We start from the raw sequence: 25,800 nt of genomic DNA on the forward strand, positions 1-25,800 counted from the left end.
CATTTGTGAGTCAGTAAAATATTTAGATGAATAAAGAATGACATTTCTAGGACACTGTGGTAAAATATTTAGATAAGTAGGTAAGTAAACTTGATTTTTCTTTATTTAATCGTTTTTTAGTTCATAAATTGTAACTATTTTTGAAAGGTTGTTATTAAGTGTAAAAGATATTAGAAGAGGAATGAAACATCCAAGTGAGCCATCAAGAGAGGTATAAAAAGTCACGACGTATGCTAAAACTTCGCGTATATGTATATGTATATACATATATATATATATATATATATATATATATATATATATATATATATATATATATATATATATATATATATATATGAATCATGGATGAAGCCCATATGCAAAAAACTTCACGACAATATCATTTCATACATATGCTACACAGGAGGATTTAGAACAGCACATCAAACTCCCCTACACATGCTGCACCATTAGCTTAAATATTTCATGCACCCAGTGTCCCTCGATATCAAAGATCTTCCTTTCCAATAATTTTTTGCTCCATCTGTTGAGCACTTTCTAGGTCTTACTCTCCTCTTTCCTCCTAAGACTTTTAAAGTATTCACTCCTCGTATGTTTTACTTTGTGAAGCAAAATCCTACATAATCTTTGATATGGTAAGCAAGATGATGCCACTATAATTATGTCTCCTCTGTCACCCTTACCTTTACGTAAAGGAGTAATTTTAGCTATCACCATGAGGACTTTTCCCTCAACCAGAAAACAAACGTAACACACCCTGATCGGTCATCAAGTTACATTTTCATCCTTGTACAGCAACACCTCAATTGTGATCATGTCAGACCCTAGCGTCTTTCCATTTTTCAACACCTTTTTATCCTCTTTATGTCCTCAACAGTAATGTAGACATGCATTCACAAACTTAAACTAATCCTCTACACTGTTGCATTATTCTGTTCTCTTCTTACCTCCATGTTTAGTATTATACACACACACACACACACACACACACACACATATATATATATATACAGTATATATAAACTATATATATATATATATATATATATATATATATATATATATATATAAATATATATATATATAGTTTTCAGTTTTCAGTCGAGAAACATGCCAAGTGCTATTTTTAAAATATAATAAATTAAATTAAAAATGCTTTGGCCCAGGATGGCGCTTGGCATGTTTCTCGACTGAAAGGCTCATATATATATATATATATATATATATATATATATATATATATATATATATATATATATATATATATATATATATATATATATATATATATATATAGTCACGATGTGTTCCAAGTACGTGGTTATTTCGCAACTAATCACAGAATTCAAAAATTTACCTCACTTCAGCCAGAGACCTGAACTCTCATAACAATAAAAATTACGACTGAGTACTCTAAAGGTAACAGTGATCCCTTGAAAAGCTTATTAATCACGTGAAAAATCAAACAGTTTATCAAAACGAGTGAGGTATCCACAATTAAACAAGAAATAAACCAGAGTAAAAGGGCATCACTCCATCAAACAACTTTGGTTAACTGTTTCCCTGGTCTTAATTCACTTCAGCAAAACTAAAGGAACAAAACATGTTTATCACTTTAACTTATGCACACAATTAATCCTATTCACTGGTGGTCAATAAATGAAACACTGTTTTTAAAAACTTTAAATACAAAAATTTATTTTCAAATTCAAAATTTATAATTAGAATTCACAATTGAAAAAATTTACCATTACTTGAAAACAACACAAAATTTAATTAATTCTTTAGTTAAATTATTAAATAAAACAATCACAAAAACTTTAATTTATCCAGAAATTAAATTAATCAAGCAAAATTTAAACTATTGAGAATTACTCAAGATTTAAAAAGAAAATCTTAATAAATGAAAATTAAATCTAGTAAATTATCAATGAAATATTTAAAATGCTAAGTAAATAAATGTTAAATCACCAATATATACAGGGTGTTTCGAAATTAGAGGCCCCCCCCCACCTCTATAGCATAAACTAAAATTGACATGGACAAAAACAAAAGTAAAACAAAAGTAATTCAGAATAGGTACTTATTTTAGTTTCTCTCTGAGTATTTAATATTTTGTGTGGCCTCCATCTGCCTGTACCATAGCCTGCATTCTTGAGGGGTATGATGTCTTTTGATTCCTGAGAAAGGACTTCAGAGCCTTCCAAGATTCTCACTCTTTTCACGATGACAGTCATATGGATTTTTGTTCCAGTTTCTTTTAACAAAGGATTCATCTCTTTTAATGTATTTAGCTATCCAGGGACGTGAAATGAAGGATGCGCCAGCATCCCTGGCCTCTCTGAAGGTTATAGCCCGGATTCGGTCAATCCACCTGATTTCCTCCGAGTCATTAGCCATGGCTGTATCTAACTCCATCACTCAGTCTGAAAATACAAGAAATGTAAAATGAAAAATAGCTTAATAGAAACTTCAAATAATGTACTTGGAGATAGGCTATAGCAGAAAACTTCATAACTTTCCATTTGTTCTGTGGAAAATAATGTACTTGGAGATAGGCTATAGCAGAAAACTTCATAACTTTCCACTTGTTCTGTGGAGGGGGGGCTCTAATTTCGAAACACCCGGTATATAAAATGTGAAAAAATCAAGAGATTGCAAATACAAGAACACAAAAATACACAAAAGATTTACCAACAATAATTTCACTAAGGCAAAAATTTCTTAATATACCTTATTATAACATGGAAATAATAAGTAAAATTAACTTTACCTTACACAAGCTTGTGAAAACTTTTGCAAAATCACCTGAAATGCAGCTGCGTGAAATTCACAAAACACACTTTTTGTTAGGTGCTGTTACACACTTTTCCTACATTCAGATCTCCATTGAGAGAGAGAGAGAGAGAGAGAGAGAACCACACGAATGGTCTCTGAAATCAGAATGAACAAATTTTTGGATTCCAATTAGAAATGAAACAGTCAGATGACGTCAGAACAATACGTGATCAGAGCAATGCAGTCTTACAAACCATGACGTGATCTATCGAGATATGTGCATTTACTCTCTAAAAGGCATATGACTCGTGCAGAAAATTGTATGGGACGAAGCTCTTAATGAAATCTCAACACAATCAAAACAGACGGCAGCTGGCTAGCCACAAACGGCACCCTTTCAAAACAAGATGAAGAACCAGAGTTAGTTTTCAGAACAGTACATGAAACATTGCAAAATTAATTTTTCTTTTTCTTGAATGAGACAAAACCTTACATGACTCAAATTGCCATTCCCTCGCTTGTTAATGCATTATCTGTCGTGATGACAACTGAACCAAAACATGGCATATGAAATCACGAGTACAAAACACTTGCTGCTGGGGGACAAAATGCGTGATTACATACTACTTTATTACTAAAACATATTACTCATTCTAAATTATGCTGTTAAGTCACCCAAATCACGAACTCTTTTGAGATCTGACATTACACTACATACGATACTCCAGCAATTATTATCACTACACATAATAAATTATAACTAGAATAGTAAATATATCAAAATCATGGAAAGATATACACATTAAAAGGCAACATAATAAAAAAATTAATAAAAAATTATATATATATATATATATATATATATATATATATATATATATATATATATATATGTATATATATATATATATATATATATATATATATATATATATATATATATATATATATATAGTGTGTGTGTATGTGTGGGCATAATCATCACCTCCGTATAGACTTGTGTTTTAGTCTATATTGGTGTAAGTTTGTGATGCAGATTTTAGTGTGTTCGTAATCAAGTCTGTCTTGAATTTTGGTAAAAATTCTTGGGTCAAAGATTTACAACTTGGTTTGGCTAATCTTTATCAAAATATTATGTAGATGGTGATACATTCGGTGTTTTGACATCTAATTGAAGACGCCATATTGCCTGGTAATTTTTTTTTTACCTTCATGTATTTGTGACGCAGTTCTTTCTGCATACTTGATTCCCTGTATTCTTATTCCATTTCATGAAATTCCCATTTTTGTTTTTATATTCATATTTTATATCATTTACAAGATTCTCTTCTGAATGAGAGGTTACATCTAATTTTGTCAAACGAAATGGACGTTGCAGTGAACGGTGCCGAGGATGAACTCGCCGCAGATGATGAAGTCAAAGGTATAACGAACAAAAGCAGTAGCCAAGAAGTCAAGGAAAATGGGGAGGTGGAAAATGGCGTCAACCACGACGATAAAAACATGGATACACTTGCAGTGGAGGAGAATCAAGATGGCCACAGTCTGGAATCTCGGTCCTCCTGCATCTCTCCAGCATCGTCTCAAGGCGGCGTTTACTCGGTCAGTTGGCAACCTCTTAGCCACTACCTGTGTGGGAAATAGTTTATCGGTAAAAGTCAGAGTACACCATAACATTTAGCAGTGAGCAAATTCTCTCTCCCCTCTCTACTTTACATATATATATATATATATATATATATATATATATATATATATATATATATATATATATATATATATATATATATATATATATATGTGTGTGTGTGTGTGTGTGTGTGTGTGTGTGTGTATATATATATATATATATATATATATATATATATATATATATATATATATATATATATATATATATATATATATATAAAAGTATATATATATATATATATATATATATATATATATATATATATATATATATATATATACATAGTTTAATATCAACATAAAGCTAGCACTAATAATTTTGTAGCTTAAAGTTTCGATGCTACGTAGCTTCCCCTTCGTGTTATTGTCGACTACTGTTCTGTAAAAATCCATTTGTATTTCTTATTTGATTTTCCATTATTCCTCTATACTTGTTTTAAGTCATAATAAATTGGAAAACATTTGTACAAATGTTTTCCAATTTACTATGACTTAAAACAAGGTAGCAGTATGAGGACTAATGGAAAATCAAATAAGAAATACAAATGGATTTTTACAGAACGGTAGTAGGAAGGGGAAGCTACGTAGCATCGAAACTTTAAGCTACAAAATTATTAGTGCTAGCTTTGCGTTGATATTAAACTATGTATTTACATATCTTTTCGTAATTTCATCAGTAAAACTAATAGGAAAACTTTCCTTGGCTCATTTGAAATTGGTAATGATAGTACTCCCATTCAGGCACTACTAGTTTTTGTTATTGGTAAAGGAACGATTTAGACGTATTTTGTAATTGTTTCTTCTTGGCCATATTAACTTTCTTATGATCATTTTCTCCTTTCAGATGGAATTACTTGAGACCTTCGGGCTGAATCTCCACCGTATTGACAAGGATGTCCAGAGATGTGATCGCAATTACTGGTACTTCACACAAGACAATCTTGAGAAATTACGAAATGTCATGTGCACGTGAGTCTTCATTTTTAAAAATTATTTTTCGCAGTGTTTAAAATTTGCCTTGCAGTGTTATTGACCAAAATGTCACACGTGATAAAATTCTCTCTGGAAAAGTATTATAACATCTGTATCACTCCTTAATGCCAAGCTCCATTCAAATTATGGTTTCGTATTGGAGACAGGACTGTTTTCATGATCCTTACATCATCGGGTTTTAGTGCTATTGCCTAAAGGCGTGAAAACAAATTTTCATTTTAACGTCTGTGAAGGTGAAGCTACTAGTATTAATATTGTCTATTCCAGATATGTTTGGGAACATTTGGATACTGGTTATATGCAAGGAATGTGTGATTTGGTAGCTCCTCTATTAGTTATATTTGACGATGAAGCAGCAACTTATTCTTGTTTTTGTCATCTAATGGGGCGAATGTCTCATAATTTTCCTAATGGTGGAGCAATGGACCAGCACTTTGCAAATATGAGGTATGTGATTTCATCCTTTTTTCTTGCTGGTGAATGGATTGCTTGCTGTGTGGTAAAAAGGTTTGCCTCGAACAAAACTCAGATACGTGCATAGCTAAGATATCTTTGAAGTAATACCGACTTTTTGTGGATACAGGGGCCTCAAGTCCATAAACACAGATAATTACAAAGCATAACAAAACAAAAGGCTGTTATTTGATCTTCAGTGTTATTTCTGGATGATATATACAGATCAAATGCTATTTCAGTACTAACCATAAAGTAATTTATTTATCAATTACATCCTAAAAACCAACACTGTCAGGTCCTACGCATCCAGTTAGCCTCCTTCAACATTGCATGTGGGAAACCTTTCCCAAAATTAATGTTTTCCTTTGGTGCACCTACTTGTGTTTACCGAGAGCACATGCACTACCGCCTTCTTAAGATCAGCTTATTCTTCATTGCCTCTCATGTATTCGTCCCAGTTTGTTACATCTTCCACCGTTTCTCCTTAGACGTGCGTAGATACTCCACTTTCTCTCGTCTCTTTGCCATTCCATTTGAATGCCTGTCATTCCAATTTAATTCCTGTTGTTTTTGTTGATCCTTCTCAGTAACTACCTTCCTGCATGCAACATATTTACGTTCCTTCTCAGTGCTTACCAGTCACTCCAACACCATCCCACACTTTCCTACCATTGCTCCAAGATTCGATGTATATACATATATATATATATATATATATATATATATATATATATATATATATATATATATATATATATATATATATATATACACATACATATACATATATATATGTATATATATACATATATATATGTATATGTATATATGTATATATATATATATATATATATATATATATATATATATATATATATATATATATATATATATATATTTTTTTGCTTTTGTTCCAACATGCTAAATTACTTTTGGTAGACTGACGTCTACTGTCTTAATAGTGTAGGCATATTTGTAGTTTTCTTTTTTTTTTTTTTTAGTTAAAAGCAAAAATTCGCTTGATTTTGTAAGAAGGTTTCATAATCTTTAAAGAAAAGATTACGGTGGCATATTTTCTGAATATTTAAGGGTATGAAATCCAAGATGGTCCAAAATGGCCGCTGATCGCTAATAGTGCGATATTTTTGAGAGTACATGTGATACAGTTAGAAATAAAATTTCTAAATATATTTTTTCTTAGACCAGGAGTCTAATGGACTCTACAAATATATATTATGTGTATGATCTATATTCCGAGTGCCAAAATGGCCACTGTGCACCTACCACGTAAGCTATACCTCCTCACTTTGCATGCATTACCAAGCTAACAGGATTTTGTAATTACAAACCAAGTAACTGTTTTAAAACATGTATTTTCACAAGGAATACATAAGTAACCAGCCAAAAAAAGATGTAAATTAAATGAAATGGCTGAATTACTGTTCGATTGCTTAAGTCATTTTTCATTTATGCTCTGGCTATTTATCTAGTCAGTTCTGGGCGGGTTTCCAAAGAATGTCTGTAGTAAGTGAAATACCAAATCTTCAAAATTCCAAGCAAGATACATAATAATTTAATCATTGCTCACTTTCAAAATTCATCTTTTCACATTCTATAAATATTTCACTGTATAACTCAACTTCAATATATTTCCAAACTGCCTGCATAAAATAGCCAGACTTATATACTGTAGTATTGTTACCAATGGATATCAAGTGAATTATTAGTTTGTGAATGTCATAGAAAGAACACCTCAATCTTTACAGTCTTCATTTATCCCTAGTTGGACAGTTTTATTGTTGCAGCTGAAAACCCAGCATCCACAAGCTTCCGTACATGAGATACTGTTCTTGCGACAACTCTACTTCCTTCAAATTCACGTTTGCACCCACACTTTATGAGTGCAATACTGCTTCAGGAGCTGGTGGATTCAAACAGTGAACTGGAGAGAAATGACTTGAACCTGCATCAAACGTCCAACCAAATGCAGTTGGTGCTAGGAGGCACGGGTGTGTTTCACAAACTTTTCTCCAAGTCATGGATATGTAATGTGCCTGATGAATGTTTAAGTCCAGTGAACCAGAAGTGGGTGGGAGGTTTTCTCCTTCGGCGGCACGATTGAAGAAGAGGAACCAACAAAGCTCATTCACTTTTGTGTAGATTCTGGATTGGTACAAAATACAAAGCGTTCCAACTGAGAGCACACATCAGCGGGCAGATCAATGTCATTCCCAAGCATTGTTAGTGCATCCAGGATCTCATCATCACAAGACATAAATGCCTTGAAGCACAAGTCTTTGGTTTTGCCAGCAAATCTACCAGACATATCGGAACCTGCCACAGCATGAAAACTTAACAGCTCAGAAGCGCGCTTTGGTCCTAAGTTGTTGCATATGCTCTGCACAGAAATGTTCCTCTTCAACCTGCCTTTTCCCATAGGGGATGTTGTAGATGTTGGTAAGTTTGGATACATGTACAGTAGACAAGCAACAGCAAGATGTCTGTGTCTTGGGAACTGACTACAAGTGCTGCTTCATTGAGAATAGTTAGAGCATGCATTACAACTAAAGTGTCTGCCTCTTCTTGGCTGGGAGTGAGGAGCGAGTCTGGGATATCAACATTGCCCTTGGTTTGTATTCCTGAGGTCGCCATAAGTTTTTTCAGTCTGTTGTTGGAGCTCTTGCTGTGATATACAACTTTGTTAGCCAAATACTCTGTCAGTTCTCCTTTGGTGCATATATCTGATAAAAATTCCTTCAGAAAAATATTTTGGATTAAAGAGTTGTCTTTCACATGGTAATATGTTGACTTTCCCTTGGTCGTCTCTGTCCTCATATGTTCCTTGAGCAATGTTTCAATGTACCAGTCGAACACCAATCTGACTTCATCATATTGTGTTGTCATGTTACAGATTATCTGGAGAAAGGCATCTGCAAAATCTTGCCATGTTTTCATTTGTTCCGTTTTGCTAACTGAATTTACCACAGCCATCCTATCAACAATGATCACTCTGTGCTGAAGATTTATCTGTCCGGTCAACATTTGTATGTTCCACTGCTATGTCTGCCACCTGCAAGGGTATTTCAATTGTTTGGTTATCAGATGGTTTACTTCCAGCTGCCTGATTTCTGTCAGCTTGAACCTGTTGTGTGTTACTCTCCATCTTCTGAAGATGGTGAAGTATTGATGCCCTATCATATGCCAGCAGGAGAGATCCGTCTGAAGCAAGTAGTGATTGAAGCACCACACCAAACTCATTAGTTCTGATACGTTCCTTGAGATTCAGCTCTGGTCAGCTTCTTGAAATGACAATGAACCATTGCAACAGTCCACACTCTTCTTTGATTTTGACCACTTTTTCTCCTTTTGGATTTCTGCCACTGCATTGGAACTTTTAAAGGTACCCCGTTTCTTTTTGGTCATTTTGTCCCACACAGAACGTTTTCCTTCTGTTAGGTGTTCAGTGACAAAACTTTCAAACATCTGTTGCCCAATCTCATCATGCCAGAAGATGTCGTTGGTAATAATTTCATTCATAGGTGCTTCAGTGAGCAGGTTGTACAATTCATCCTCATCAGTGGATTCAAATGGATTTCCATGCTCGTGAAATGCTGCACTGAGTTAAACAGCATTTTGTGTTATTCGGGAGAGCTCTCCCCCTTTGAGCTCATGGTGCTGTTCTCATCGCCTTGCTGCCGGTGAAGTATATGTTCTCAAATTCACGTTGTAAGCTTGAGAGTTCAGGTGCGATAAGAAAGTACTTGTCCAGTGAATTGTCATTCTTTGTGATTCCAACGGTGCCTCCAGTAACCTCAAGTTCACAATTCTCTTGTTTAATTCCATGGTCTGGCCTCATTGATGTGAATCCAGCAACACCTTTGGTGACACAGAAGTTCCCTTTCATGAACTCTGCCCAGATATCAGGATGCTGCTTTTCTGTTTGTTGCATTGTAGAAATGTAGTGGTAGAAGGTGTGCAGTTTAAATGATCATGGGTAAAGAAGTACTTTATGATTCCAGACTCTGCATGTGCATGTGCCGCAATAGGTCTCGTTGTCTGGTGGCTTGAACAAAATGGAGGATGGTCTGGAACTTCATGTAGTTTCCAATGAAATGTTGAATCTTGTTTGCAGTGCCTTCTGATTGTTTGAGCTTTTGGAAGATGTCCCTGGACCCGAACATTTTAATTGTTTTTGTAATGGCATCACTAAGTTTGTGCCTGCTTCCTGAGTCTGTATTGATGTATTGCTGATAGGCTTCTCCCAAAGGAGTGGATGTTTCCTTCAAGAAAGCTTCTTCATCAGGCTGAAGTTGTAGGAACTTTCGGAAGTACAAACTGTACAAAGCAAGCAAGGTAACTGTATGAGCTCCCTGTGCTCGATACATGTGTTTTCCATTGAGCACTTGTGTAGTGGTTGTAGGTGAGTAAAGTACATCTTCAACCCATGCTTGGTCAATACCACCCACTTCCACATAATTTACCCAAGGTAGCCAGTGCCCAGAAGACGATGTGCAACTCACCAGGTTGAAACAAGAACTTCTTGATGTCCTCACGCTCCATCCACAACTTCATGGCCATGTTGTATAGCTGAAGATGAAGAGTCACGACTGTGATAGAGTCTGGTCCCACGGCATGAGTGGCAATAGCACAAGCTCTCACCTGACCTGTGAACAGGGTGTCGTCCTCTATTTGTAGCAATCGTATTAGAAGTGGTACAAGGGCAATGTTTGTCTTGGAACCAGGTGGAGACAGCAGAGTTGAATGCACCCCATGTTCCTGGGGAAGTAGAGCTTCACTTTCTCTGAAGTCCAAACAGCCAGTGACCCATGCCATATCCTCTTTGTTTGGCTGTGAGCTGGACTTGCAGGAATTCAGTGTACAAACACACTTTTTGTTTGTTGGTATTGGTCATATGATATTTCACATGAAACTGCCTCCTCTTATGTTTGAGACCTGGATGACCGATCAGTATAGTGATGTTACTGGGGATTTGTCAGATGCAGTCTGATACACAGTGATGGCAGTGCCATGGAGTGTGTTCATGCCACAAGGCGTGGATTCGAGAAAATCTTTGTTGTCCAGTGCAAACCAAACAAACATGAATATATCAACCACCTTGGTTGATATATTCCTCCCATGGATTTCATCCTTTCAAGACAACATTTGCAACAGCAGTCTCTATTTCCATTACCTTGTTGTACAAATAGTGAGGTCTAGTTTGGCTAATGTCTCCACAAGGGCCTTGGACCTGGTGTTTTTGTAGACATCCAAAGCTAAGCTGACAGAAAGGGGAGTCTCAGTGCGGTGTTTGAAAGCAACATCTACATTTTCTTTTTTATAGGTGACCTGCCAACCAGACTTGTATGCACATACGAAATGTTGTGCCAGAACAGATGCAATTTGGTTCATAGATTCAGCCCTGCTGATTGTTTTAACCTGACGTAAACTTTGGACAGCATGCTTGCAGAAGAGTTGAGGCAAAGGAGGTGGTTCATAATTATCAAATGTTCCTTCAAATTTCCATGGCTTTGTGCTTGCAATATCTCTTCTCAGTATTTTTTCGCTTTCAGAAGGGCTTCCACATCTTCTCTTAGGTCTTTTGTATCAGTGGCCAACACATCAGCTAACAGTATTTCCTTGGCTTTTGAAGAAAATACTTGCTCAGATTTGCTTTTGTCAGGAGGCCTGGTGAAGTGCACATCAGTGATGATGTCGAAAATCAGTTGCTTTAGGTATGGTTTGTATCGCGGATTGTCTGGTAAAGGAAACCCATTGGCTTCTAGTAAATCAACATTTGCTTGTTCAATGTCGTTCATATTCAAAGCTGAAGTGTTAGATGGGTCATTGATTTAATTTTCCACCATGTCAAGCATCTCCAGGTCAAACACTAACTGTGCTAAATGAACATGCTGTTTTGGAGGTCTGTTAGCTTTTTCTGTGTCTCGTTTGGCATGGCCTAAGCACAGAAGATTATTCTTAAAATGTCTTCAGCAACTGCTGTAAGAAGATCAGATGAACCTACAACGTTGCTAAGTCTGACTTTCAAAAGTTTTCTGTCTGTTTGTTGACCAATTGCTTTGAGCTGAGCTCCCATGTTTTCAGTTGAGACATTGTACAGTTTGTCTGCTTTGGTTTCCTGACAAATGACACACATCTCCTTGTCGAAAGTCTGACTTCTGGAAGATCGCTGTGATGTGGAAGCACTTGTAGATGTTGCATCAGATTATGGGGGTCGTCCTTTTGTCTTCTTTTTTTTATACATCAGTGACACTGCCTGTCGCTTGTCTTTCTTATATCTGGTCTTGGCTCGTTCAATGCATGTTTTATTTGTGAGATCCCTATAACATGTCTTGTGGTATGAAACACCATTCTGTATCCGTTCATGGACAGACAGACCGTTTATGCGATTCTTTAATGCAGAGAATTCTGTTTCCCCATATGAACATCGAACATCAGTTGTTGTAATTACTTTCTCTACCGAAGGTAAAGAGGACGAAGCACATAGTTTGTATAATCCGCTTGCTTGCTGCTCAACTGGCAGATAAAGCATACAGTAGTTAAAAATCCACCGTTTTTTTTATTTCTTGTTACATGAAGACTGTCCTTTTGGTACTAGCAGCCTGCAAAAGAAGAAAAGGATATTTTAGGACACCATAAAATGGACACTCACATCCTACCAGCACGAGGCCGTTAGAATGCTCAGAAAAATGCCACCCTAATTTTTTTTTAAACTTATGATACCTTCTTACAAAATCAAGTGAGTTTTTGCTTTTAACAAACAAAAAAAAAAAAAAAATACACGAATCCTTTTTTCATGACAAACATGCCTACACTATAATGGTAATATTAGCTATCTTCTCAGATTTCCAATTTAAGCTAGTACGCTATTTTCCTATCATCAGGACGGTCCGTATTGTCGCCAGTTGATAAAATATTACTCTTCAATATACTCTATACACACACACTTAAAAACTTTAATTTTACTCTAGGAACACTATCATCACTATTATCCTGTGATGTCACCCTTTGGATTATAGGTATTAACACTAATACTCCTGAAGAGTTTCTTTTCCGCTGTATGGTTTGATTTGCTGAACTATAGCATCGGAAGGATTAAGTTCACAAATTATCTTTACATTTTTTTAATAAAAAGTTTAATAGCATTAAGTGAATAAAAGCATAAAACTGTATATGTCGAGATTGAATTTAATTTCATATTGAACTTTTGGCTTTGCTTGTGTGCTGTGACAAATGATTTCACAGATAATGTTACCACAAAAGTACATTTCATTGATTTCCTTAGATATTATCAGAAAATTTCATAAAAAGCACAAGATACTCTGTTAAAGTAAAGCATAAAGATTCAGCTATTACTTAAGTATAAACTCAGATGAGTAAGGAATTGCTAAAATAATTTTATAACCATGATTGTTACGTTTTCTTTAAAAGGTAACATTGTGTTTGCGTACTGCAATATTTTGTTTAATAAGTATTGGATTTTTGTAATATTAACATTCTTTTTAGATTTCTTCCATTTTTATTTCAATTACAGGTCGCTAATTCAGATACTGGATTCCGAAATGTTTGAACTGATGCATCAGAATGGAGATTATACACACTTCTACTTTTGCTATCGTTGGTTCCTTCTGGACTTCAAAAGAGGTATGGAATGATGCTTAAATTCTTGAATAGCAAGAGACGGGCGATATTACGGTTCTGATATGGCAGAATTTCACCACAGCTCTTGCTATGGCTTCATCTTTTACTATACCTCCTTGCATATTCTCTTTCTTCCATCTTACTTTTCACCCCCTCCTAACAATTGTTTTAACATTATTCTCAGCGCTCAGTAGCCTCATAGGTCCCAGCGCTTGGCCTTTGGCCTAAATATTGTATTCCAATTTCCATTGTACTACTAATTCAAGATCATTGCCGTTATTGCTTATCACTCTTAGCAGAGCCTGATGTTGAAATGCTGTAAGGTGACTGTTTTTACTATTTTTCATTCAGCGTAGAGCCTGGTATGGAAATGCTGCGAAATCATTGTTGTCATTGTTTATTAGTCTTAGTATAGATCAGTACGAAAATACTTTAAGATTGCTGTTGTTACTTTTCATCAAACATTGCAGAGCCCAATATGGAAATACTCAAAAAGTGATAGTTGTTGCAGTTTGTTATTCAATGCCATGTTCAGTAGAGCCACACTAAGATTACTCTTGTTACTTCCCATCATACATTGCAGAGCTCAGTGGTAATACTCCGAGTCTAATGTTACCGTTTGTCATTCACTGTGGAGCTTTTTTTAGAAGAAATGATAAACAGTTTTGTTTATTATCCATTCATGGTTCAGTAAGGAAGTATCCTGGATGAAAGTATGAAAATATTTTGTCATTCATCGCAGTGCTCCATATGGAAACACTTAAGATCATTGTTGTTACAGTTTATCATTCATTGCAGAGCCCATTATCTTAAAAAAAAACCCTTGATCACGGTTGTTACTGCTTGCCATTCATTGCAGAGCTCAGTAAGAAAATACTTCAAGGTCAATATTGTTGTTTTTGATTCATTGCAGAGCTCAATATGCAAAGGTATTAAGATCAGTATTATTACTGTTTATCATTCATTGCATATTCGATATTGAAATGCTTCATGGTCTGTGATATTGCTGCAAAGTAATATCACATTGCAGTCCTTAATATGGAAATGCTTTTAAGATCATTGTTGATGCCGTTTACCATTCAGTGCAGAGCTCAGAATGGAAATAATATAAGATCACTGCTGCTGATACTCAAAGTAGTACATTGCTGTTACTGTTTGTCGTTTATTGCAGAGTTCAGTATGGAAATAATTTTAGATGATTGTTTTCACTGCTTCTTATTCATTGTAGAGCTTATTTTTGTTTTCACTGCTTATTCATTGTAGAGCTCATTAAGAAAATACTTCAAGATCATATATTTCTATTTATTATTCATTGCAGAGCTGGTGTACGATGACGTGTTCATGGTTTGGGAAGCCATTTGGGCCGCTAGACATGTATCATCAGCCAATTTTGTCCTCTTCATTGCTCTTGCCTTAGTAGAATATTACCGTGATATTATTTTGGACAATAACATGGATTTCACGGATATCATCAAGTTCTTTAATGGTCAGTATCCCTTATGTAATTAAGTTCACGTCAGGTTTAAGTATAACCCTGTAGTGAATAATTGATTTCATCTTGCAGCCTTTACTAAACTTATGAATGCTCTTTGATTAAATAATTATATGATCCCCGTTCAAGAAATCTTTGAATTGCCAAGTCCATCAGGAAAATAAATTTATGAAATAAAAATGCCTTTGACTTATCAAACAAGCCGTCATTCACAAGATGACATTAAGATTGATTGACACTTAGGTATTGGAATAAAACCTTTTTAATAAGCGATATGAAACATGCATGTGCTACGTGGCCTAAAACGTAATACTTATAACAATGCAAAACACAGGTTGAACTCTTGTTTTGTTTCTGGGAATTATGCCTTAATTACTCTGTTCTAAAGCTTAGCTAGTTGTTTACTTAAAGGGCGAAGGGTAATCACAGTGATCCTCCTTCAAGTTATCCTAGGAATTCATCCCTATCAACCTCATGTGATGAGCTTTTGTAGCTAAAATTTTTTTATGGCAGACTAAACTAAAAAGCTTTATTTGCAATGATTTCTGGTAGATTTATAGCCACAAGACTGTTAAGATATACATTAATACCTTGTTAACACCTCTGGTCAACCTTGTTGGCGGCTTAAACTACAAGTTTATAGTATCAGCGGCACCAAATCTGTTTTTTTATTACAATACCTTTTACGATGCAAGTGTAGACAGAGATGTGGTCAACTACTAACGATTTATTATTACAGCATTCTGACAAGATATTGGTTTCCGTGAGTGGAAAAGTAGTGTAGGACATTAGAACAAGAAGGGTATAATTCTGTGATCAATTGTGTTTTCTCACCTGAAAAATACTTAATAATTCTTTGTCCCACATGAGAAGAGTTTTGTTATATAATATATGATTCGAAAGCTTCATATGTTTTATATTCGTGGTTGATTTTTTGTTTGACAAATAAAATATTGTAGTTTCTGAAAATACATAAAAACATTGATTCAGCCATCAGTCATCGATTTGTGTTTTCTGGGGAAACCTGACGTTCTAAGGGGGGGTCGTGTTTTGTTTTGGATGGTGATCGCCCAGATGGCCTGCCAGAGGGCCTTACAGTACTCCCCCTAAAAAAAGGACTTGGGGAGATGAATCATCCTCCGGAATGTAAGCTGGTTTTATTCTGTCTACCGAAATCCAGATAGTACTGCCATCCAATGACACCTTGTAGTACTTGTGTTTGCGCTGCAGGATGTGGTGAGGTCCCGAGCAAGCTGAGGAGGGGGTTGGTCAGTGCTCATCTATCCTGACGAACGCATATTTTGTACGCTCAAGTCCTGCGGGGACACAGGATTTCTTAGCCATGATGTATGTTGTTCTTGCTGGCATGATTTTTTCTACCCCTCTATGGACATCGGAGGGGTGGTGGGTTCATTTGGGTCTTGAAATACGTCTGCAGGTATTGCTAATGATTGTCCGTAGAGTTCGTTAGTGGGCAAAGCGTTGAGCACTGCATGTGGGGCTCTTCTTAGTCCTAATAAAACCCATGTCAACTCCATCTCCACCTCCCATCTTGACATCTGGTGGTGAGCGCTGCTTCAGGGGAGCGATTCCATCACTGGACCATACCATTGGCTTCTGGGTCGTAGGCTATCGTATGGTTAATTTTGTCCCAAGATTGGCAGTGAGGAGCTCCATAGGGTCGATGTGAAATTAGCCCCCCCTATTGATTAGAGCTTTTGCGCAACTTTCCAGTCTACTGTTTGACAGGTGATGCCTCAGGCCATCTGGTATTTCGGTCAACGATGGTGAAGGGGTATCTGTACCCCTCAGAGGAGGGGTAGGGGGCCCACAATGTCGATGTGATTATGGGCGAGGTAGCTGTTAGTTGTTTGGAATTCTCCTGTCCCTGATTCTGTGTACCTCATAACCTTGGATGTTTGGCAGGTGAGACATTCATAAGCCCATTTCTTAATGTCCATCTTCACTGCCCACCAAATGTATTGTTCTGTCAGGATATGGGCAGTGGAGCGGCATGATGGGTGTGACAGATTGTGGGCGAGACTGAAAGCTTTTCTCCTCAAGGCCAATGGTAGACAGGGGCAAGGACATCCAGTACTCGTTTCACAGGCAATGGTCGTCTCTCCATTATCTATGGTGAAATCCCTCCATGAGAGGTCGGGACTTTCCCACCAGAGGTGCTGTAGGTCTGCATCATCCTTCTTGGCTGCTGCACTCTCGGTATATGATAACCTGATCTGGACAGCGTTAATGGTGTTTCTGGAAAGGGCATCTGCGACATTGTTGGAGGAGCCCTTCAGGTACTTGATCGTGCAGGAAAACTTGGAGAATGCCGATAGTTGTCGTTTGTGCACCGACCAGCAATCTGTCTTTTTTGTAAAGGCATGGACCAAGGGCTGATGGTCCGTTTGCACCACGAATTGCTGTCCCTCGAGCATATGCCTGAAATGTGGGATGGCCCAGTGGACTGCAGCAGCTCTCTGTCAGACATGGAGTATTTCTGTTCCGCTGGAGATAGCCTTTTGCTGAAGTATGCCAATGGGCGATGACCATCATCTGTATCCTGCTCAAGTACTGCGCCCATCGCTGTGCTACTTGCACCTGTGTTTAGTGTAAGGGGCCTATGGGAAAGTGGAAACATTAGTGCTGCAGCAGAACCAAGGGCTTTTTTGGCTTCTTGAAAAGCTGTTTCTTGTTTATCAGTCCAGCATAATAATTTGGGTTTTTCTTTTAAACATTCGTACAAAGCGGACATGATTTTAGCCAGGTTGTGTATAAAATGGTGGTAATAATTGATCATGCCACATGCCACCAAACTCTTGAAGTGATTCAATGTTTCTTGGCCTTAGGAACTTGGTAACGGCTTGGACCTTCGTTGGTAGAAGTTTAACTCCTTCAGAGCTTATTTAACAACCAAGAAATTCTATTGTATTTTTTGCCCATGCAAATTTATCTTGTCAGACTACTAGTCCATTTTCTCTGAGTTTTTTGAGGACTTGTTTTACATCCTTAATGTGCTGTTTATAGTTGGGGCTGAAAATAAGAATATCATAGACTTAAACGATGCAGCAGGGTAATTCTCCGAGGATGTCATCTATAAGTCATCCCCTGTGTTTCAAAGGCCGAAACAGCTTTATTAAAAGTATATATCCGGAAGGGAGAGATGATTGCTGTCTTTTCTACGTCTTCTTTTGCTACCGGGACTTGGTAGTATCCCCTCAGAAGATACAATTTTTGTGAAAATTCTTGCTCCTTCGAGCTGATTAGTTATGTCCACGATATTAGGCAGGGGGTACCTGTCTGGTACTGTTTTAACATTAAGGTGCCAGTAGCCACTGCAGGGCCGCCATGTACCATCTGCTCGAGGCACCAGTGGAGGGGATGCCCACAGGCTGGAGGTTTTCTGGCAGATTTCTGCCTGTTCCATATCATGGAATATTTGTTTTGAGTTAGCTAATTTGTCAGGATCCAGCCATCTAAAATGTGCGTGTACTTGTGGGCCCTCAGTGATGATGTGATGTTTGACATGGTGTTTTGTAGGACACGTGAGGTCGTGCTGGAGGTCGTCCTTGAACACTTTGGGAAATTCATGGAGGCGAGATATTTCTGGTCCCAGCGTGGAGTTTGTTGTTGTCCTTGGGGTGATGGGGGCTATAATGGCGTCTTTCTGCATGAGCTGTTGTCTGGATACATCTACCAGCATGCCGTGCACCTTCAGGAAGTCTGCTCCGAGTAGTGCGATGGTGATGTCTGCTGCAATGAATGTCCAGCTGTATGGTTTGCTGTTGAATGGTACTTTCATACTTCTGGTTCCATAAATTTTTAGCGGGACACCGTTGGCAGTAGACACATGGAGAGTGTTGGGGGCTGGTTTTAGCCGTTCGTTTGGATTGGCTGGGACGAGCAACTTGCATGCGCCCGTATCGACAAGGAATTGTGTGTCAGAGATCTCATCAGTGATATAAAAACATATAGAATGTTTTTGCCTTTTCCTTGAAGAAAGATGCGAAAGGCAGACTCGTTCCCCCTTATGAGGCAACCAATCTGGCTGTCACTGACAGTTAGTTGGTAGCAGCAGCCCTACTGCCTGTTTTTTGATAGCTTACAGTCTTTTTCACATTTTCAAGCCTTGCTTCGGAATCTCCAGTGGAAGAAGCAAAGGCCCTTTGTTCGTTCATCTTTTCTGATCCTCTTTTTATGTCACGTGTCAGGCTGTATTTTCTGATTTGACAGTTGTTTGTTTACCCTCTTGTAGTTTCTGGACTGGTGTATGTGAGCGCCAGGGAAATCTGGCTCGATGTCTTCCTCATCATTGCTGTGGGGTTGTGATTGTATGTTGGCTGCTAATACAGGTGGTTGAGTGGCTCTGATGATGTCTGGGCCAGATGAACCTCATCTACCATTTTGAGAAATTCCTTGAGGGCCATGGTGGATGCAATGGGAATTGCAGTGACACTCGTGCACAGCAACTTCATCAGGAGGACTTCATGCACTTAGTTCAGCATTTTCTCTGGTCGGCCGTCTGTGGCAGGGATTGTTATTAGCCGTCGGAGTTGCTTGTAGACATGTGAGGTTCAGTGATCTCCTATTGCCATTCCTATGTTACCTAGGAATTTTCTAGCTTTGAGGGCTGGGAGCATGCTGAAGAATGACCATAGTTGTACTTTCAAAGTCTTGTCTGTGACAGTGGTGTCTGGCTCAGCTAACCACTCTGCTATTTGTTTGAAGACATCATTGGGTAGGAATTTGAGGATGGCGTCAGCTTTTCGTGACGACGACGTGATCTTTTTTTTATTTGAAGATCGTCTCTGCCCTAAAGAAACAGGCCTGTGGGTTGTGTGTCGTGAAGGGAGGTAGGCAGACTACTACGGCTGCAGCGTTTGGAGAACTGGCGGGATCGTTCATCTTGGTGGTCGCCAGTTTAGGATGCGAGTGTAGACAAAGACATGGTAAATTACTAACTGGTTTGTTATCACAGAATTCGGACAAGACATTGGTTTCCTTGAGCGGAAAAGTAGTGTAGGACACTAGGACAAGAAGGACATAGGTTATGATTAGTTGTGTTTTCTCACACCTGAAACATACCTAATAATTCTTTGTCCCACATGAGAAGAGTTTTCTGTATGACTCGAAAGCATGACATGTTTTACACTCGTGGTTGATTTTTTGTTTTACAAATAAAATATTGTAGTTCCCGAAAATACATAAAAACCATTGATTCAGCCATCAGTCATCGATTTGTGTCTTCTGGGGAAACCCGACATTCTACGGGGGGTCGTGCTTTGTTTTGGATGGTGATCACCTAGAGGGCCTGCCGGAGGGCCTTACAACCTCACTACTACAACCCATGTGTTTTAATATCTTCATACACTGTACTCGTTAAAGGAATCTGAGTACAGGCAAACGAGAATATCCATTTTGAAGTTTGCCTGAAGATAAAAATGAAATTGGTAATTTCATTAGGTCCAGTAATGGTTATCTTTAGGCAACTGCATGACTCCTTTTAATAAATCTTTACAGCTGACACTCTGCGGTTCCACAAATACGCTCATAAAGTGATTAAATTAAGTATTTTGTGCAGGATAGATACATATTTCTAATGTATTTTCTGGCATGCGTGATCCATAATCACCATGAAGTTACACAAAATTCCCCGGAATGGTTTATATTTATACAATGCTCTTGGCATAGAATGCATTTTACTGTCCTGAGCTGATCAGCAAATCATTTTGAAGCACTTCTGACTAACTGGTTTTCTTGGAACCTTCTAGGACGGATGAATATACGTTCTTCTAAAAGTTAAATGTACAATAAAAAAAAAAAAAAAGGCCGTGGGGGTTGACCTCACATCAGCCATACCCAAAATAAATTTATGGTAACATTGAAATGGCTAAGAAAGTAAGAGATTTTCTTGTAGGAAAACTTTAAATGGCTTTGATGAAAACATATCTAAGTAATTTTTGTGTATCTGACAATATTTCATGTATTTTCAGAAATGGCAGAAAGACACGATGCTAAAACAGTTCTTCAGACGGCAAGACATTTAGTGACTCAACTCCAGACTCTAATTGAGAATAAGTAAACATTTCTGGATTCTAGTGCCAAAATAGATAATGCTTCACTTTACCGAATAAAGCATGAGATAAGTATAGAATCCTACGCGTTCGAGAGAGGGATTTAAGATTACAGAGGAAACATGACTATCAGCTGTTCAGTTGTTCAAATATCTAAGATACTGAATGCAATTACAGTTGATGTCAATATTCTTAGTGCTATTCAATTTTATTCACATTTAGCAAAATTAAATTCTTAATAGTTTTCTAAATAAAACTGCCGTGAATTTATCTAAGTATTAGACAATGTGCTATCATGCAGCAAACACATTTTTGCCTTCAGTATACAATACAAGATTTGAAGAACGGTTGATTGTAGGTTTCCAAGAGGACTTTATATAAAATGATAGTAAATGTTTAGAAATTTTATTTAAGACTTTATATTTTTGTAATATTTCACATTTCATCTAGTAAGACCAACTCTGCTATATGTAAAGTAGATTTAAGTACTGTAGATACTGTTGGATAATGAGTTTGGGAAAAGACACCCACAATTTACAGGAACAGAATTCTTGAATCACTACCTTCCTGACTTACAAGTACTTACAGTCAGCTGTTGTTTATTTGAAGGCTGAGATATAGCACAAGTTGGTCTGGGTAAACTTTTACGAGGGAACGGATTGTTCAAGCTCTAATAATAACTCACGTTGCAGATAACAAGTGGTTCCTTTATCAAGGCAGTGTTGGGTATATATTATCAGGAGTGAATTAGCTCAAACTAAGAGAAGTAAAAAAAGCAGTAACTGTCCAGCCTTCAATATTGTTAACAGGATGGAATGTGGATAACCAAACAAACTCTGCCGTAACATTGACACTGCATTATTTGAAGATTTCTGAAAAAAAAAAAAATCACCAGGATTGTGGCTGGATGTGACATAATCAGAGTTGGAAAAATTATAATTATCAATAAAATTTTCCCAGTGTTATGCAGTAAGGTGTGTAAATAAGCTTTCTTTCAGTATGTTGATGTTTATAAATATTTAATGCATAATTTCTAAGTTACACAAGAAAAGTCTATGAATGAGAAATCTATACTTTTTTAGATATTGTAAAATTGTTTCTTGTAGATAAGAAGAAATCAGATGTGGTATATTTGCATATTTTATTTTTATCATTAATCCTACAGTACTTGTGTGAGAGAGAATGAGTGACTTAGTTTTAAAAACATTAATGCCATAGTTCTATATTAATTACTTTGTATATACTATATTTACTATCATGCCATATATGGAGCGTAAGTTTGTGTGTTACTGGATTGTGAATATTTTTCTTTATGTCATTTTTCTTTTCAAGAGATGACAAGAAAAGTATTGCCATATCAAACTTAAGATATTGATAAATTCCAAATGAGCTATGTTTGCTTTTCAGAATTACTTCCTGTCTAACCCTAAATGTATATTTAAATGTTCTCTCTACTTCATCGCAAATTCACTATTAATTTATTTATTTTTGTACATACTAGCAGTGTATGTCTTTGAATGTCACTAAGCATGCATTCATTTCTCTTTCTGGTGCAAAAGGTTCGTGCCAAGAATCGTTTTTTGTTGCTGCATTTTATTTTCATTTTTATACATGTAGGCTACAGTCACTGCATGAAAAATGTCCATTATATTTTCTGCATCATGAGGCCAAAGTGGATGCACCTTGATGAAATGACAGGTGATGGGATGCTCTTTAAAGTTGTAATACGGATTTAAATTTGAAAGATTTAGGTTACATTCACTCCGATGTTCATCTGTTATGGCTGTCATAATTGTTGGTCTTCCCAGGTAACTTCTATTGTTGGGTTCCATTTCATTCTTGGTAGAAAATTCCTTTTTGTAATCATGTCTTTTGGAACATTACAAATTGCAGTTTTTTTCCAATATATCTGAATTATATATTTTTGTTTAGAATAATTTCAGTTTTATCTTTTAAACCTAATTAATTATGATTGTAAGATTTTGATGTACCTATTTTTTTTACAAAGTATTTTTACTTAGCTGATCACTTATTGGATTTTATCTTTTTATCTCAATGCAAAAAGCTTTTTTCTGATATTCCTTTACTTCTAATTTAGCTATTGATTATGTCAACAACGTACTCTGCTATGAAGGACTTCATTTAGTACAGTTCAGTACAAATAGTTTAATATCTGTTTTCTATTTTTATATTTCATTGTACTTGAAAGTAAAATACAGTGCTTAGAACGTATATGTATATTTATACATATATATATATGTATGTATATATATAATATATATGCATATATATATATATATATATATACATACTGTATTTATTTATATATAAATGCATACACATTATACATATATACATGAATTTCTTTTTTAATGTAATCTGAGTGTTCTGTGACATTTGAAATGCTCATAAAGAACACTTTTCACACAACAAAACTGTTTATTTTGACTGACTATATTTCAAATGACAATCTGTAATCCTGATCACATGAATGTGGACCGTTGGTGAGTGACGTGTATTATATGGAATATGTAGGTGTGACGTTGGGTGGTATTGGAAATGGCAGTTGTTCTGTAATGAAAGGGGTCAATCAGTCGTCGTTTTTAGTCCATGTCAACTCCCAACTGTGTCGTGTCTGGTGAGCATCTTTGCTGGCAAACTAGCTTGAGGATGGGCCTGAGGATTAAACCGTCTGTGAAACCCGATTTGCAGAGTCCTCCTGACAGGTACAGATTCTCCATTGGACTGATGATGGCGCACTCCAAACCTTCCCTTTAAATGGACAGTTACTTGTGCGAAACAGCTCAGCCTTAATCCTATTTATGGTATGAACAATTACCCTCACAGTACAAAATTATTATTATTATTATTATTATTATTATTATTATTATTATTATTATTATTATTATTATTATTATTATTATTATTATTATTCAGAGGATGAACCTTATTCATATGGAACAAGCCAACAGGGCCCATTGACTTGCAATTAAGGCTGCCAAAGAATATGGTGTTCATTAGAAAGAACTAAGAGGACGAAAGAAGAAATACAGGCAGTCCCGGGTTACGTCGGGGTTCTGTTCCAGAAGCACTATGTAGGCAGGAACACTGTATTAATAAATTGCTAAAAATTAGAAATAAAGTGATGAAAGCCTTACCTTTAATCCTTTGGTTGTCCTGAAAACTTCCCACCTGATTTACCTTGCTTCTGGTGAGGTGTGCATCCATGATCTTGTAGAATTTCCTCCAAAAATATACAAATAATCTTCTGTCGCTTACAGCGTGCCGTAAGACTGAAACGACATAACCTCGGAACATCTGCTGTAACCTGGAACAGACTTTTTGATGACTTATTTGAAAAGATATGCATTGCAGCTTCGCTTGAACGAAATCCTCTAGTTCTCTAAACCTCATCTTACTGACCTTCTATGCTTGATCGGTTTTTGTGAGATGGATCTACAGTTCTCCCCAACGTAAATTTCAGTACTGCATAGGATTTTGTAAATACCAGTAACTGCTTGATTTTATTCAAATATACATTGATGGGTTAACTACTGGTGGATTTCCGATAGTGAAAAATAAATGGATTTTCAGAATTAAGGTGTTTAGTTATATATTTTATGTGGTCAATACAAGGAGCTTTCTTTTGTCATTAAGGACTATTCGTTTGTTATTAGAAGGAACTTTTGATATATATTCACGTTATTGATAGCCTTCTCTTTAATATACCCTGAGTAGAGTAACTGGGTCAGATGTTGACGAATTGCATCAAATTCTTTTTTCCAGATATCCATACGAACATATACTAAGCCCACTAAGAAATATGTTGCAACTAACCATGATCTTTACTGAAACATCATAACTTAGTTATTAGGATGTATCAGTAAAGATTAATTGCACACAAACGATCAGTAAGATATGTTTCGAAGATCATGGGATCTCCGTTAGATATTAGATACGGATCATACCATATGGAATGAAGCAGAGCTGTTTTTCAAGTCTTTACAAAATGAAGACTTTGGACTCCAATATCAGTCAGAGAATCTGAACCCGTCAGTAGGGCTCTGGAAATCGGTTTTCCAGGGCGTTTTAATATTAAGGCTCATCTTCAAGCAAGTGTTCCAGCAGAGATGCCTACCAGACTCAACACAAGTAGGAGCTAACTAGGTTTAAAAACAATGACAGATTAACCCCTTTCGTTACTGGACAACCGCCATTTCCAATACCACCAACATCGTTTTCACACCAAAAACTCCATATAAATACTCGTCACTTACCAACCGTCCAAATTTACCAGTCATCAGGATTACAGATTGTTAATCAAAATATATGGTGTTTTTATTGGCCTTTAAATATTAGACACACAGACTCATATTTATAATATATATATATATATATATATATATATATATATATATATATATATATATATATATATATGTATATATATATATATATATATATATATATATATATATATATATATATATATATATATATATATATATATATATATATATATATATATATATATATATATATATATATATATATATATATATATATATAATATATATATATATATATATATATATAATATTGTGCTTCATCTATCATGCGAAAATTGTAATTATTTTTAATGAAGGATGTCTT

At 36.2% G+C, this 25,800-nt stretch overlaps 1 protein-coding gene across 3 annotated transcripts in view; it reads left to right on the forward strand.

Annotated features, from left to right (window-relative positions):
- The window catches only part of LOC136851632 (small G protein signaling modulator 1-like), a 535,265-nt gene extending 513,986 nt beyond the window's left edge, over positions 1 to 21,279 (forward strand). For all 3 annotated transcript variants that reach the window (XM_067126026.1, XM_067126025.1, XM_067126027.1), the window contains 6 exons: positions 4,160 to 4,383; positions 5,318 to 5,442; positions 5,734 to 5,913; positions 13,475 to 13,584; positions 14,900 to 15,067; positions 21,067 to 21,279. In XM_067126026.1, coding sequence (XP_066982127.1) covers positions 4,160 to 4,383; positions 5,318 to 5,442; positions 5,734 to 5,913; positions 13,475 to 13,584; positions 14,900 to 15,067; positions 21,067 to 21,155 — 896 coding nt within the window. In that variant the 3' untranslated portion in view covers positions 21,156 to 21,279. The remainder of the gene's footprint in view (positions 1 to 4,159; positions 4,384 to 5,317; positions 5,443 to 5,733; positions 5,914 to 13,474; positions 13,585 to 14,899; positions 15,068 to 21,066) is intronic.
- The last annotated feature ends 4,521 nt before the right edge of the window (positions 21,280 to 25,800 follow it).

Source organism: Macrobrachium rosenbergii, chromosome 23 (genome assembly GCF_040412425.1).
Source record: "Macrobrachium rosenbergii isolate ZJJX-2024 chromosome 23, ASM4041242v1, whole genome shotgun sequence".
Classification (NCBI taxonomy): domain Eukaryota; kingdom Metazoa; phylum Arthropoda; class Malacostraca; order Decapoda; family Palaemonidae; genus Macrobrachium; species Macrobrachium rosenbergii.